The sequence below is a fragment of the Kwoniella mangroviensis genome, assembly GCF_000507465.2.
Source record: "Kwoniella mangroviensis CBS 8507 chromosome 1 map unlocalized Ctg01, whole genome shotgun sequence".
Lineage (NCBI taxonomy): Eukaryota > Fungi > Basidiomycota > Tremellomycetes > Tremellales > Cryptococcaceae > Kwoniella > Kwoniella mangrovensis.
Genome location: NW_027062533.1, coordinates 12,788,886 through 12,802,701, shown reverse-complemented (window position 1 = coordinate 12,802,701; position 13,816 = coordinate 12,788,886). Strand labels below are relative to the sequence as shown.

General features: G+C 44.2%; 7 protein-coding genes across 7 annotated transcripts; 6 read left to right on the top strand and 1 right to left on the bottom strand.

The window, feature by feature from the left end:
• Nucleotides 1-627: 627 nt before the first annotated feature.
• I203_104846 (uncharacterized protein) lies at nucleotides 628-3,142 on the top strand (the record flags this gene model as incomplete). Its single annotated transcript, XM_065517629.1, has 13 exons — nucleotides 628-780; nucleotides 867-1,010; nucleotides 1,099-1,187; nucleotides 1,273-1,318; nucleotides 1,404-1,506; nucleotides 1,651-1,748; nucleotides 1,813-1,872; nucleotides 1,944-1,976; nucleotides 2,036-2,180; nucleotides 2,255-2,314; nucleotides 2,375-2,489; nucleotides 2,564-3,039; nucleotides 3,111-3,142. The coding sequence occupies 13 exons, from the start codon at nucleotides 628-630 to the stop codon at nucleotides 3,140-3,142; spliced, it is 1,554 nt and encodes a 517-aa protein (XP_065374447.1).
• A 498-nt stretch (nucleotides 3,143-3,640) lies between these two features.
• On the top strand, nucleotides 3,641-4,243 carry I203_104845 (uncharacterized protein; the record flags this gene model as incomplete). Its single annotated transcript, XM_019143572.1, has 1 exon — nucleotides 3,641-4,243. One exon carries the CDS (start codon nucleotides 3,641-3,643, stop codon nucleotides 4,241-4,243), a length of 603 nt encoding a protein of 200 aa, XP_019006621.1.
• Nucleotides 4,244-4,624: 381 nt separating this feature from the next.
• Nucleotides 4,625-5,915, bottom strand: I203_104844 (uncharacterized protein; the record flags this gene model as incomplete). Its single annotated transcript, XM_019143573.1, has 2 exons — nucleotides 4,625-4,768; nucleotides 4,845-5,915. The coding sequence occupies 2 exons, from the start codon at nucleotides 5,913-5,915 to the stop codon at nucleotides 4,625-4,627; spliced, it is 1,215 nt and encodes a 404-aa protein (XP_019006622.1).
• A 1,023-nt stretch (nucleotides 5,916-6,938) lies between these two features.
• I203_104843 (uncharacterized protein) lies at nucleotides 6,939-7,274 on the top strand (the record flags this gene model as incomplete). The annotated part of the gene is made up of 1 exon (XM_019143574.1): nucleotides 6,939-7,274. The coding sequence occupies one exon, from the start codon at nucleotides 6,939-6,941 to the stop codon at nucleotides 7,272-7,274; it is 336 nt and encodes a 111-aa protein (XP_019006623.1).
• A 42-nt stretch (nucleotides 7,275-7,316) lies between these two features.
• I203_104842 (uncharacterized protein) lies at nucleotides 7,317-8,174 on the top strand (the record flags this gene model as incomplete). Its single annotated transcript, XM_019143575.1, has 1 exon — nucleotides 7,317-8,174. One exon carries the CDS (start codon nucleotides 7,317-7,319, stop codon nucleotides 8,172-8,174), a length of 858 nt encoding a protein of 285 aa, XP_019006624.1.
• A 415-nt stretch (nucleotides 8,175-8,589) lies between these two features.
• I203_104841 (uncharacterized protein) lies at nucleotides 8,590-12,839 on the top strand (the record flags this gene model as incomplete). Its single annotated transcript, XM_019143576.1, has 14 exons — nucleotides 8,590-8,973; nucleotides 9,044-9,208; nucleotides 9,291-9,460; nucleotides 9,535-10,081; nucleotides 10,155-10,176; nucleotides 10,246-10,335; nucleotides 10,399-10,488; nucleotides 10,541-10,877; nucleotides 10,943-11,073; nucleotides 11,133-11,988; nucleotides 12,051-12,164; nucleotides 12,221-12,296; nucleotides 12,363-12,506; nucleotides 12,576-12,839. The coding sequence occupies 14 exons, from the start codon at nucleotides 8,590-8,592 to the stop codon at nucleotides 12,837-12,839; spliced, it is 3,390 nt and encodes a 1,129-aa protein (XP_019006625.1).
• Nucleotides 12,840-13,287: 448 nt separating this feature from the next.
• Nucleotides 13,288-13,686, top strand: I203_104840 (uncharacterized protein; the record flags this gene model as incomplete). Its single annotated transcript, XM_019143577.1, has 1 exon — nucleotides 13,288-13,686. The coding sequence occupies one exon, from the start codon at nucleotides 13,288-13,290 to the stop codon at nucleotides 13,684-13,686; it is 399 nt and encodes a 132-aa protein (XP_019006626.1).
• Nucleotides 13,687-13,816: the final 130 nt, after the last annotated feature.

The following is a 13,816-nucleotide window of genomic DNA, read 5'->3' as shown; positions in this document are numbered from 1 at the left end:
ACGAGTGAAGTACTCATCGTCAAAGCTCGCCGCTGTTAGTGAAACATCGTTCTAGTCCAGATCACCAGTGAGCTTCCCCCTGCACAGCTTGATCCGTCGCCGATATGGCTCTGCCATCACTCCTCAGTACTCATGCACAGCTTACACAAAAGCACACACACACAGCACACACTTCTATGAAATATGCATCTGTGCCTGTTTCAGAGATAAGATTAAACGTCCCAAACATCATTCCACCCTGAACGGTACGCGTAGTGTGCCAGTAGCTTCGATCATGTTGACTGTTTGAAGAAAACCGAGGGGCCTACTTGACCAAGCTCGTAAGAACAGAAGATATATAAGCAACCACACTCAACCTTGCCTTTAGCCGATCCAGCTAATTCTCTCTCCTTTCATCCCATCTTCCATTTGCTATCCCGTTCCTTCCCTCCTTTCAGACGTCTATCATCTGATATTCGCATCGCTTTCATCTATCATTCATTTAAGTAGATACGGTCTTTACTAACAACAACCACAAGTATCAATCCACCCTCTTGGTAGTCCCTCACTCACATATTGTTTTGTTTTCCATCATTGTTAATGCCAAACTCGACTGCCTTTGATAACGACTGTAAATTCCTTTAGAAGATGACGAACCTTGGCTTAATCTTGGGCATATTACCCTTCATACCATCTATCACCGGTAGAGCAATCTCAAATAGAGAAGAAAGTCAAAGAAGGTGTGATTCATGTGAAGCGAATGGTAATGATTGGTCAGGATATAGGAACATAGGATATTTCGTAAGTGTCCACCTATCTCTTGTCTAATGTCCAATATCCAATATCTAACATGAACCGTTTTCAAATCGTTGTTTTGTCTCGATCAGACGAATTGGGGTATATACGATCCTCAAAACTTTCTCGTCACAAATATCACAGCTAGAGATTTTACTCATATCAATTATGCTTTTGCCAATGTCGATGCGGATAATGGGACTGTATATCTGGATGATCCAGAAGCAGATACTCAGGTGGGTTCCCAAACATATCAAAACCTACAACATTGTATAGCCCAGTATGCGAAGCTGAGGTGAATGTGCGACGTATGGGTTTGAGTAGTTCGAATATCCGAATGACGATTTGGACGAAGAGGGGAATAATCTATATGGGAATTTAAAACAGCTTTATCTACTGAAACAGCAGAATAGGTATGTCAACGCCAAAGTCCCCCACTCTCACGGATGATAAAGTACCGAATTGACATCATTTGTATGAATTGATCCTGTCATGTAGGCATTTGAAGACATTGCTATCAATTGGAGGATGGACATACTCAACGGTGTGTATAGTTCATGCATCAACTCAACCCATGAGAATCTTGTCGAAGAAATACAGTAGATGACGATACTCTTCTTGCGCTATAGAATTTCGCAAATATCATCGATTCCAAATGGAGAGAAACATTTGTCAATTCATCCATCACCATATTAAACAATTTTGGATTCGATGGTCTGGACATCGATTTCGGTAAGTCATTGATTTGTCCTATATAGCTCATGATCTCGCTGAAATCCTTGTCATCGCCCTTTTGATACCATCGTTTCAACAGAATAGTGAGTCTGACCGACGACATACAGTAGACACTAAACTCATTTAATTTCAGTCCCGAAGGCGAACAAGGTCCAGCATTGACTGAGCTGCTCAAATCGTTGAGAAGCGGTCTTGATCAGGCTGCTTCGAAAAATGGAGGCGGCTACTATGAACTCTCTGTATGTACAATCTGGCAAAGCTCATCTGGAGATTTGGAACTTATGATGCGTCGACATACTGTAGGTGGCGGTGGGTTGTGGCGAAACAGGATGGGGAGGATTAGATACCAGAGGAATGGACAAAGTGAGCAGCTCGTCTTCCCTAGCTGAATGATGGTAGAGTCAGCGTACTGACATTTGGATACGGGTATTCAGTACCTTGACTTCTGGAATCTCATGGCGTATGATGTAAGGTCCAACTCCCTCTTGGGCAAATTGATACAGATCGTTGATTGATGATTTGGCAGTTCTCGGGAGATTGGACGCCAACCGCTTTACCTGCTTCAAACCTTCATCCGGATACCAATTCCGCCAATGACCAAAACGCTTCGGGGTCTCAGTGCTTCGAACACTATTTGGGAGAAGGTATTGATAGTAAGAAGCTGAACTTGGGTATGTTCCCCATATTCACACAGCTCCTATTCCGCTCAGCTTTCTTTGCTGACTTACGACTGTCTAATGATTAGGTATGCCTCTTTACGGTACTGGATTTAACGGTACTCAAGGAATGTGGACCAACTGGACTGGTCAGTCATCTCCCTAGGCCTCCAAGTCGTTTTTCCCAAGCTCATGCCTATGCTATGTAGATATCGGAGGAGGCGATTATGATCAAGCTGGTAATTACGATATCAAGCATCTGCCACTAGACGGCGCGGTCATGTTCTACAACAAGACCTTAGGATCTTCATGGAGTTTCAATAAGTTCGTATTTCCTGTTTTTGTCTTTGCAATTTCATAAAAGACGAACAACACTAATACCATTAGTGTCGACATAGCACCACAGGCCATGTTGTCTCCTTTGACACTCCACAAGTAGCTCTCCAAAAAGCCAAATACGTTATGAAAGACAATCTTGGAGGTATGATGTACTGGTCAATCGACCAAGATTACACCAAACTTCAATCGGATGGCAAACCTTCTGGTCGAATTTGGCCAGGTATATGGGATAGGCTGAAAGGACATAGTAGAAAGTGGAATTATGGGAAATTGAAAGGAAAACCTTTCAACCTCGGACAAAAGAGATCAGTATTTTCAATCAATGAAAAATTGGCCGAAAGAGGCTTTGGGCTTGGGTGGAATAGGTCGGACTTATGGGGAGAATGGGATGATCTCAAATCATGGAAATTACATCTGGATGATGGGATCTGCTTGAATATTGGGTATAGTCTGGTGGATACGGTAAAGACTGCTTTCGAGAAGTATGGAGGAGGACTAGAGAAGAGGAAGAACAACCTGAATTACCCCAACTCAGGTGAGTGATAATTCATCCTTTTTTGGCACTCTTCACAGATAGATGTTGACAAACGAAGTATGGGATTATAGAATTCGATAATCTCAGGAATGGAATGTCTTGAGCTTGCAGATCGTTTACAATGTCATTCTCCCTGAGATACATGTGGGTACGGAATACAGTATTCCCCAAGTGCACTTATATACCTAATATACCGGAATTATACTACCAATGGACAATAGCGAAGAACTATGTATCGACTTGATGTGATGCAGGATCGAAAGCCATGTGCATTGAATCGAATACCGTACTTAGATGGCTTGAAACTCGACCTAGGCAGCTATTGTGTCGGTCATGCCACATCTTTCTTCCCCAGGAAACATATGTTACTTTATATATACAGTAAATCCTTCATATGGGGTCTCGCTGATTCTGTTTTGACAGATGCAACTATGTACTTCTAGGCGGTGACAACGTCATGTTGTTAGCGGTCAAAGGATCTGGGATTCTGTGGAGTAGCAGTAAAAGGTGGGTATATCCTGAGTTTACGAATGAACAATTCAAGTGGTCCTTCTCGTTGACAAGATACTGTATATACAGTATCACATACAGTAATTTTTTCATGGAATGTCTAGAGACTTATTTGATACCAACAATTACCGTCGATCATCCTGATTACCCACTGGGTCAGACTGTTGAAGTACCAAGAAACAGTCGTGATCATAGAATATCATATCATTGGTCTGTTCCTGGAGGATCGGGAGTTTGCAAGTTGTATAGACCACTGTTCGATCCAAGGAGCACTATCAACACTGCGATATACAAGGCAGAGAAAAGCAGGAAGGACGAGATTGTGAATTTACTTATCCAATCAGCTCATGTAGCTGTCGACCACATTAGCAGTACTATCCCTAATGCTGAATCAAAGGAAAGATTGCGGCAACTCAACGATGGTCCAGCGAGCTGGTTATTGAAGACGAGGTTCAGATCAGATGTTTCTGATATGATTTTGCAGAACCAAAAGGGTCTTTCCGGGTTGGATGATCCGAGTGGACTGTCTTTCGTGATAGGATGGGAGTATAATGGAGTCAAGATGAGAGACGACTCGGATATACTGTTGAGGTATATCGATAAACATGACACTGATCAAGGTTGGTTTGCCGATATTCAGGCTCCGAGACCTATCAATCTTTCTGAACTACCACTTGATCAAATTATGAATTAGACTTAGTATATTCATGGTGTTTCAGCCGAGTAGTGTTATCCGTCATATCCGAATCATAGTCTATGCAATACTTTCCCCTCGACGCATCCATCGAGTCTCGCATTGGTCTTCTGTTACCCTTTTAGTGATCAATGAGCGATTGTGAACCTTTTTGAATGACTGTAAACCTCTGTGATAGGTTTGAGTCAGCCTGAGTTGCCAATCTGCGTCTACCGTCGAGGAGTCACAGTTGACTCATTGATTCATGAGTCGCTAATGTCAATTCCGAAAGTGGTTCCATCTCGTGGTGTGGGATGCGCATACAATAACATGACAAGTGAATGTGTCGACTACATCGTGAGTATATCGTCAGGAGTAGGTATTTGCCGAGGTAGATCAGCGTTATTCCGGTCTATCGCAACCTCCATCAAGTAGATACCTAAACCTATCAGGGTCCTCCTTTAGTGCGATGGGAACATGATGGAAAGAATCTGCTTTTCGGGGTTTGCCAGATTGAGCGATGATATCCTTGAAAGAGAATGCCTCCTACATGCCCGTCCAATCAGCCGCCAAAATCGTCATATATATTAAGACAAGGAGGAGAGATTGTAAATGTACTCACAGGGTACATATTAAATGGATCTTTGCCTTCGCAAACTGTCTTTCTCAACCTCTTCATATCTATCAGACCTTTATGCCTCATTCTATCATTATGACTATATCCTATCATTTTCCCCTTGATCTCCGACAGAGTAGCAAAGCAGAAAGAGCAGTGCCAGCCTGAACCTCCTAATAAGTCATTTCCCTTTCTTCCATGATTATACGCCAAAGAATCTGGGTTGTTATAGGTGACGATCTTCGGTCGGAAATATCCACCATCATTCAAAGGGAATTCGTATGAATATCGATAATTGTCGACATTGAGATGAAGGGGTGAAGGAACTGATGAACAAGTTTGTAGTAGTCGTAATGTCTGACGTGAGATGATCTCATCTACATCGGACTGCAAGATCATATCTCCTTTTCTGATCTCACCTTTATCAGCTAAAATTCTCAACTCATTTCCTATTTTGGTTCGCTGTTTGATCTCATTTTCAAATGATCCAAGTGGTAAATTCGCTTCGAAATTTGTAATTAGGTGATATTGTATTTTATCTTTAGGTATGAAATTGAATCTATGCCGGTTATCTTGGAAATAAGTAGGTTTGGGTTGACCTGAGAAAGTCATATTCGATTCTACGATTAAAAATTTCGAAACGTATGGTTCATATTCCCTCATTCGTATTTCTAACATATCTATCTCACTTGATAGTAAAACCGCATCGATGATCTTCGGTAGTGGATCTAACGTACTTCTAGCTTTCCATCCATGTAGATCACACCATTTCCTTCTGACTTTCTCATCTTTAGGATCTCCCGGTGGTGGATATTGGGATATATGATTCCATCCTGATTCAGGTTTATCCCATAGGGGTCTCGTTATATATCCGATATCTCTCTTCCAGGTACCCAAGGTTCCATTCAAGTACAGATATACTCCTAAGATCAAGGTCGTGCCGATTATATAGGTGGTGATTTTCTTCTTGAATAGTTTATTGGGAAAGTACCTCCCGTATTTTGAAGGTTTGACGTAGGCGGATCCAGTCCTCACTTGAGTGTACCGATTTGACTCTACATCGTATGCGGATGACATGTTGACCAGTGGTTGTTCATGTCCATTTGATCAGTGCTGGCGGGTTGACGAGACAGATTTGATACTATGATCAGTCGGAAACCACATTTATGCCTGTCGAAAACACAAGTAAATGTTGACAAAGGAGCCAGAGACAACAAAGCAGTCGGGAAGTCACGTGACATGTAATACGGGATATCTGATCCGCAGGCTTGGCGCAGCTGGATGTTGGCGGTGGCAAGTGGGAGAAACTACTCATATCATCCGCAGGTCGTGGATCGGTTCCCTGATACTCCTGAATGCGCTTCATACCACTTGATCATGATGGTGAATAAGAAGAACCATCAAGCTGAGAATCAAAGCATCATACCTCCCCTGATCTTACGCTTCCGAACTGTCGGCTCTCCATCGAAACCCAGGTAACACTCTCATGTTCATGAAACGCCATGCCTGGGTCGTAGCACACTACTTGCCTCGGTATCTATTGATCATACGCATCTTTCACTGCATATTTAGCCTCTTTATTGACTTTGACGCCCATATACCTCATAAATGCAACGCCGATCACAATAGGAATCTACAACTGAACTCCTTGTCCTTTCCCTGAATTGATTTGGGGATTCGATATTGCTCCTATATGCTACGAACCATTCGTTTGCGTCTTCCAAGAGTGTAATTGGTCATTGTGGTATTTCAAACATAAAGGAAGGTATATCTACAGGCTGGCGAACCGAGTCATTTCTCCTTACATGTGGCCCTTGCTCTAGAGCACTGCCTTCGCAATTCAAAAAGTCCTTTGATGTGGTCTCTTCGCTTGGTGATACGAATCAACCTCTAACGAAATGCTGTCATATTATCAAAGGGACAAATGACGATTCGACATGGGAGTCAGACGTTACCTTCTGGGGTCGAAGCGACAGGTCATAGCGAGAGACGAGAAGGCTCGATGCTCACAATTGATAGCTATTTAAAGGTCGAATACCAACCCAACTCGATGAACTCATTGACCATCGGACATATAGCTATATACCATCAATTTTCAATATGCCAACTCAAGAAGCATTCAGTAATGACTCCAAATCTTTTCTGGGTCGCCTCGCCGACAAAGCATCGGAAAATTCTACCAAGACAGCCAGGGCTCAAGAACGATACGAAGAGGTTTCGAAGGTACTTGAATTAGTTGAAAGTTCCGTGAAGAATTACCGGGACTTATCGCAAGAGAGGTTGAGAAACGGGGATACCTCACTCAGACAGACTATCGAGAAGAGGATAAGTCAAATCACCGATAATAGTAAAGTTCATACCGATAATCCCAAAGAAAACTTACGAAGGATCAAAGACGCATGGAGCTTTCATCTCTTGGGAGTGGAAGAATCCTGATACAATCGGGAGATTGCGAAGAAAGAGGCCATTCAGAGTCTTATGCTCGATAATGTCGATATCCTTCCTGATGCCGTTGATGACACAGAGACGGAGGTCTACTCTGCAGCTACAAGGGAGTTCAAGCATACCAGATCAAACGATCCAGCTTCGCAATCTGCTTTAACCCTAACCCAAGAAGAATTGATTAACGACTGGAACAATCCTATCAAAGATGATATTAGAGCTTTCATCGAGACCGCCTGCAGCACTAGGCTTCGCGATACGATCACCAAACGCCTTAACCTCTCGACAGACTATATCAATGAACGTCTTCCTGAGAGATTCCCACCGGGCGCTCAAGTTCTCACGTCAAGACACCCGAAAGCCCCGACCCATCTGAGGATCACTGTGGGCACTTCTTACCCCTTCGATAACGTCCGTTCCGAATCATTGAAAATTCCTTGTTTCCCCTTCCAGCACAATGGTAAGGTATACTCTGCCCTTGAGGCTGGAGAAGAAGAGGAGATCGAGAACACTGCGAAGAGGTTGATGAAGGATCTGGCCCGATCCATCAGATCTTTGCCCACCAGCGAGGGGCTTTCGGAAGGGATGATCCAACGTGTAGCAGGATCTGATCTGTCGACTATAGCGAAATCCGTTGAAGACGATCCCGCCTTACTTGAGACGGTACGCGCAGCACTGAATATGACCTTTGAGGAGCGGAAAGCTTCCAAGCGCATCTGTCAAGGCCTATTGAGCGATATCGCTTTATGCCCTACACCTGAAGCTGATCTTGCACATAGTTTGACTTTGAGACTCATTTGGAACGCGTATGATAACGGCGCTGGCCATTTCTTCTCAAGGGATATTGGCAAACCTGACGACACCCTTCTGGATACTTCGAGATATCTGGTGTAGAATGAGCTCAAGATACTGGAGGTAGATATAGTTCGGCTCGGATGAGCCATGTCCCAGTCAAATGAGAGCATCTGTCGCTGTCTCATATATATGAACACATGAATATTTATACAGTATATTTATAAGAGTATGTTGATATGCAATCTTAAAATCGGAAAGACCTCTGTCGATTGAAAGCTCATGTCCCTTCCTTTCCGACGGAAGCATCCCTGCTGCTAGGAAAAGATCTGTTTGGTTCATTCCGCATGGTTAATCTTATCTTGCTCGTGAGATCAAATACCATATACCATAGAGACCATCGTCGACCTGTTTGCCTTCCCAATATATCGCTTCCTGAGATACATCAGATAGCTTACCATAGGAAATTAGATATCATCTGGGCTGCCAGTCACCGTCCTCGCAATGGACTACTAGGATGCCGCACCTCGATTCCATTCAGCTCGGTATCCTTTCCCTCGGCCTTTCCTTCCGATTTCCTTCTTCCTCGGAGCCTCGATGGACACCCCTCTCCATACCTTTCCTCGAGTCCGATGCGCTCTTCGACGACCCCTCGGCCCCCTTGGTCCAGCTGCTACGGCTGGCGCTCAGCGATGTAGGTTTGGGCTTCCAGGGGGAGTGGATCAGGGATGGAGTGAAGATAAAGGTCAGATGCTGGATTTTACCTAGTGATGTACCGGGAAGTATGTGGAAAAGCATACATTCGAAAGATAGAGAAAGGGTAATAAAAGGGCTGTTGAGTAAAGCGTCCAGATATTGGGACATCGGACAAAGTGAAGCAGAAACTATACTGTCCATAAGGGTGAGTAACCGGTTTGATTGGAATTCCTCTCTGGCACAAGCACTAGCTAACACTGTAATCGGCCCTGCAGCCTGAAGATGGCCAAAGTATGCAAGAAATATACTCGAGTATACCTTCACCACCCGATCCACACTTTAAGCACAGCGACTCACTGTCAGACAGAGAGCTGTTCAACAGCTTGAACGACTATGAGAATCCCTTTGGTGTCAAGACGGACTCATACAAGTATCAGATAGTGAGTGAGCCCTCTCTTCCAGTCCTCGAAAACCAAATACTTCACGCTCATGAGATATTGGACACTCATCTGATGAATCTAGAGATCTGTTGCGAAGATGGTACAAATGGAGATGCAGCCTGAAAGACTGGTCGATCCTTCATTCACACCGCTTCAAGAAGCCGGAAGAGATGCGACATACTACGTCAATCTGTCAAACTGGGATATACAGCGGCATCCCGGATGGTATGACTTGCCCAAAGGCGGTATACTGTAAGTGATCATCCTATATTTCTTGTTCTTGTGCAGAATGCCCAGCTGAGATTGCCATCACCGGCTTTCTGCAGGTGCGAGCAAATGGGCACCGGGAAGACTCTCATGTGTCTATCACTTATCACTTCCACCTTATACCAACCTACCTTACCTCCTTCCAATCGTATCGACCTATCTCCTATCACTACTGATGTGGCAGAGCGTACATACCCATTTGCGGCCAATGCAGATTTACGAGCTCTGACAGGATATCCTCGCTCACGAACTGATCTTACATTCCCATCGCTGCTGGAGCTGTGCGCGAACGTAGTAGCTACCAACGATCCTTCGGCAAAGCATCAGAGTGATTTGCCAGATATTCTGAGGCCGCTTTTGGAACGCAGAACATTCTATTGTACCCTGCCTGTGGACGATGAATGTTCGCGATATGCGAAGAAGAAGACTTATAATCAGACGGTGAAGAAGATCCATCTCGCAAAAGGAACACTAGTGATAGTACCACAAATTCTGATTCATCAATGGCAGGCGGAGATAGTACATCATTTGGAGGAAGGAGCTCTGAGTGTGTATAATGTGGAAGGAAAGGAACTGCCCAGCATCGAAACGCTTTTGGAGTACGATGTGAGTGTTCTTTCAACGTATCAGTAAAACTCATATACACATGTTTACACCTGTCTTATTTTTTCTGATTCAGGTGATTTTAATGGATACCTTACGTGAGTTTTGAACCGCAATCGTGTCTTATGCCTTATGCTAATACCTTATGCTAATAAATCTGGTGATAGGTTTCGGAGCGGAGGAAACGCAGCACAGAGTGTCAAAGGGCATGAAGCCTTCAGTATTAATTCAAGCCAGGTGGAAGCGTATAATCTTGGGTCAGTATGGGACCTGTCCTTCCAATGCGATTCTTCGCGACTGATGCTCATAACGATCTATAGATGAAGGACATACAGCACAGTCGAAGCTGACGAACTCGATGACGTTCGCAAGGCAACTCAGTGTAGAGCGACGATGGCTTGTTAGTGGTAGTGAGTTCAAGCAGGAATTGCTTGAGAGGCAATGCTAATATGCACTATTTAGCTCCGACACGACATCTACAGCAAGGAGGCGAAGCAGAGCTAGAGAGCATTGACGTCATCCATTCTCCCGATGTTTCTCGAACAACCACTCCGACTGCCAACGATGTGCATGTCGATGGGGAAGCCCTCACAGTGCATCGTGCATGGAACCAGCTTGAGCTAGAAGACGCCTATCGGATCGGAAGGATGATTGGAGGGTTCTTAGCTGCTGAGCCATTCAAGACCGAAGGTGGATTCGAGAGGAATGTCATTGCTCCACTCAAAAATAAAGAAGGACCCTCTTTTGGCGCTGTAAGGAGGATGAAGTATATAATGAACAGCCTTATGGTTAAGCATGCGTGAGTGAAGATTTGCCAATGCAGCCTCTGATCTGCGATACAGTAGGCTGATGTTTGAAGAGTAGACCGCATGTCATAGATATCGAAGCTCAATTGCCACCGTCGACGATCATCAATGAACTACTACAGTTTGAACCAATGCAAAAGATGACGTATAACGTCCTTGCTGCGCTAGTAGCGAGTAACGTATATACCAGTGGGTTGTCCAAACCACCGCCCTATAAGACATGGTTACTGATTGATCCTTGTATGCAGGTGGAGGAGAAGATATCGACTATTTCCTACACAAGGACAACCGAGAAGCGTTTCTTCAAGTGGTCGATAACCTTCATTTAGCATGTTTTTGGTACTCTGCTCGAGACATGGGTGTCAAGGGTTGTCTGGATCGTACCAAGAGCTGGCTCGAACGTCATCCAGAAGCAGACCAACACGTACGAGAACAGCTGGAAGAGGCATGTCACCATCTACAGCTGGCACTAGATAGTGAAGGATGGAGCGAATGGATGACCAATGGTGTTTCCATGCCACTCGATGGACAGGCCCTTCCTTCATTGATCAAGGAATCTTGGTCGGATGCCTTCAACTCCAGACCAAATATGGTCGATGTTCATAGCTTCAACATCCTGAAACAGCTCAATGAAAAAGGGAAACGCGTCCAAGATCTTCACATAGTAGGATGGGATCATAGAAATTCGAAATTAGAAGATTTCCAAAAGACAATGGCGAAATATATGGAGAAGCACGCGAAAGAACAGAAGAAATTGGCAAAAGCTAAGAATTCAACTGCTGCAAAAGCATCGAAAGCTGTCATCAAGTCCTCCTCATCTCCAGTCAAGAACGTTTCGAAAAAGAGGAAAAACACAGATATGGATGAAATGGACGAATGGCTACAAGAGGCAGCGCGGAATGCCGCATTGGCAAGCAACGCTTCGATTGCCAACCTACCCAGACCATTGCCCGATGTAATTCACACCAGAAGTAAATCGGCGAAAGCCAATTTCGTTGCGAGGACTATATTGTCTGCCGACAAGGATGATAAGTTTGTCATTTTTGGTGATGCTTATGAACTGGGTCATCTGACTGAAATCCTAGACTTGCTGGATATCACGAGGTGAGCACCATCGCTCGCTTTGTCCGTCATCGAATACTGATGTTCTTCCTTGTTCCCGTTAGTACTTTTGTGGGAAGCGAATCGTTCACAAGGGACCGACGTAAGGCTCTCGACGATTTTCAAAAACCTGAAATCAGAGTATGTTTATTAGACCTCAAGGTCGGTGCTCGAGGGTTGTAAGTTATATTTTCCCACTACATATTGATGCGATCGCTGATACGACATTGGTCAGAAATCTTGTCATTGCCAATCGCATGATCTTCCTTCGACCCATATGGAATTTGGATGTCCAGGCACAAGCCATCAAAGTGAGTAACTATCTGATCCTAATGATCTTATCTTATACAATTGATTGACTTCATGATCCGACGCAGCGTGTCCATCGAATCGGTCAACGTAGGCCTACGAAGATCCAAATTTTGGTTACCGAAGGTACATTTGAGGAAGATATCGCTAAACGATCATCCAAGAATCGATCTCAGGACGATGAGAAGCTGTATTCGAGAGCTATGATCGAGGTTGGTCATTTCCCATCATTACTGTGTTGGTCGCCCATAAGTTGACTGACATGAGGCGATATTGGCTAGAATCCCAGATTCGTTTATCCCGAGAAAGTAGAGACAGAGACTTTCGCTGTGCGTTTCATACCCACAATCGAATTCCTGTCCGCTACCGCTGTCAAAGGTACCAACGGCAATGCCATGGACAGAGATGGCCATGACGTGATGGAGCATAGACCGGGTTCGGTCGTTGTTCACAGCGATCCTGGTCCAGCTACCGCCACATACGTGAAAAGAGAAACAGAAGATTTAGGTGGTATTAAGAAGCGAGCTCGTGTAATGTTCGCATAGATTATGAACTGCTGTTGTAAGTGAACGATGATCTGCTGTCTATCGGAGCTGACTGGTCTCATAGGTCATTGTATCGTCTCCCACCATTATTCGCCGCATACAATGCCAGTCTACAGTCAAATGCATGCCTCCGCTACTACGACTCGGCTCGTGGGCTCATGTTCAGAGTTCGAGGTGTATATGTTTCACCATTAAAGTTCCAGTAAAATCATAATATGTGGTCCAAATTTGTGAACTCAATGCGGGTATTGATATCAATCCTTTCTATTGTAAGAACTCGCTACATCATCACAAACAAGTCCATCCTTTGATGCTCCCATGAAGAATATCTTAGTTTGTAATATACTGTAAGATATTGAGCTCTCAAGGCCCTCAATTCTAGTAATACTAATTCCCATAAGTTTCCATGCTAGCTTACAAATCGTTTGCTTTGTACTTGATCAGCTCAATGGTTCCCTTCCTTCTCTTGTTCTCTTTTGCTTTCACCCCTCACCACGCTGAGACCAAAAGCAGTCTCGGAAGTTCGCAGCAGATGACGAACTCGCAATCGATCCTTTCCAGCTCGACCAAAGACCGGTTGAGGATCATACAGAAGAAGTATGATGTTCCAGGTATTGCAGTTGAGATTGTCGCTTACCCTCCTAATTCAGTTCCATCAGCTCAGGATCGAATCAATAATGGCATTGTGAGAGTATTGGGAAGTGATGAGGCCATCGTGAAGGAAGATGTGATGGGGGTGTTTGGTGGGTTCTGCAATTGCGATCCGATGACTTACAGGCGTATAACCGAAGGTCAAGATCCGGAGATCAGTGCTGAAGGATGGTTCGATCGTGTGGGCAGGGATTGATTGAACTTTGAATGATGAGAAGTGATGATTGACGATTAAACAATCAATGAAAAATCAAACGAAATCTTGCTGCCCATTCCCGTTAACGTTTCCTTCAATCAACCGAAAGCTACACGACAGTCTAAGCACG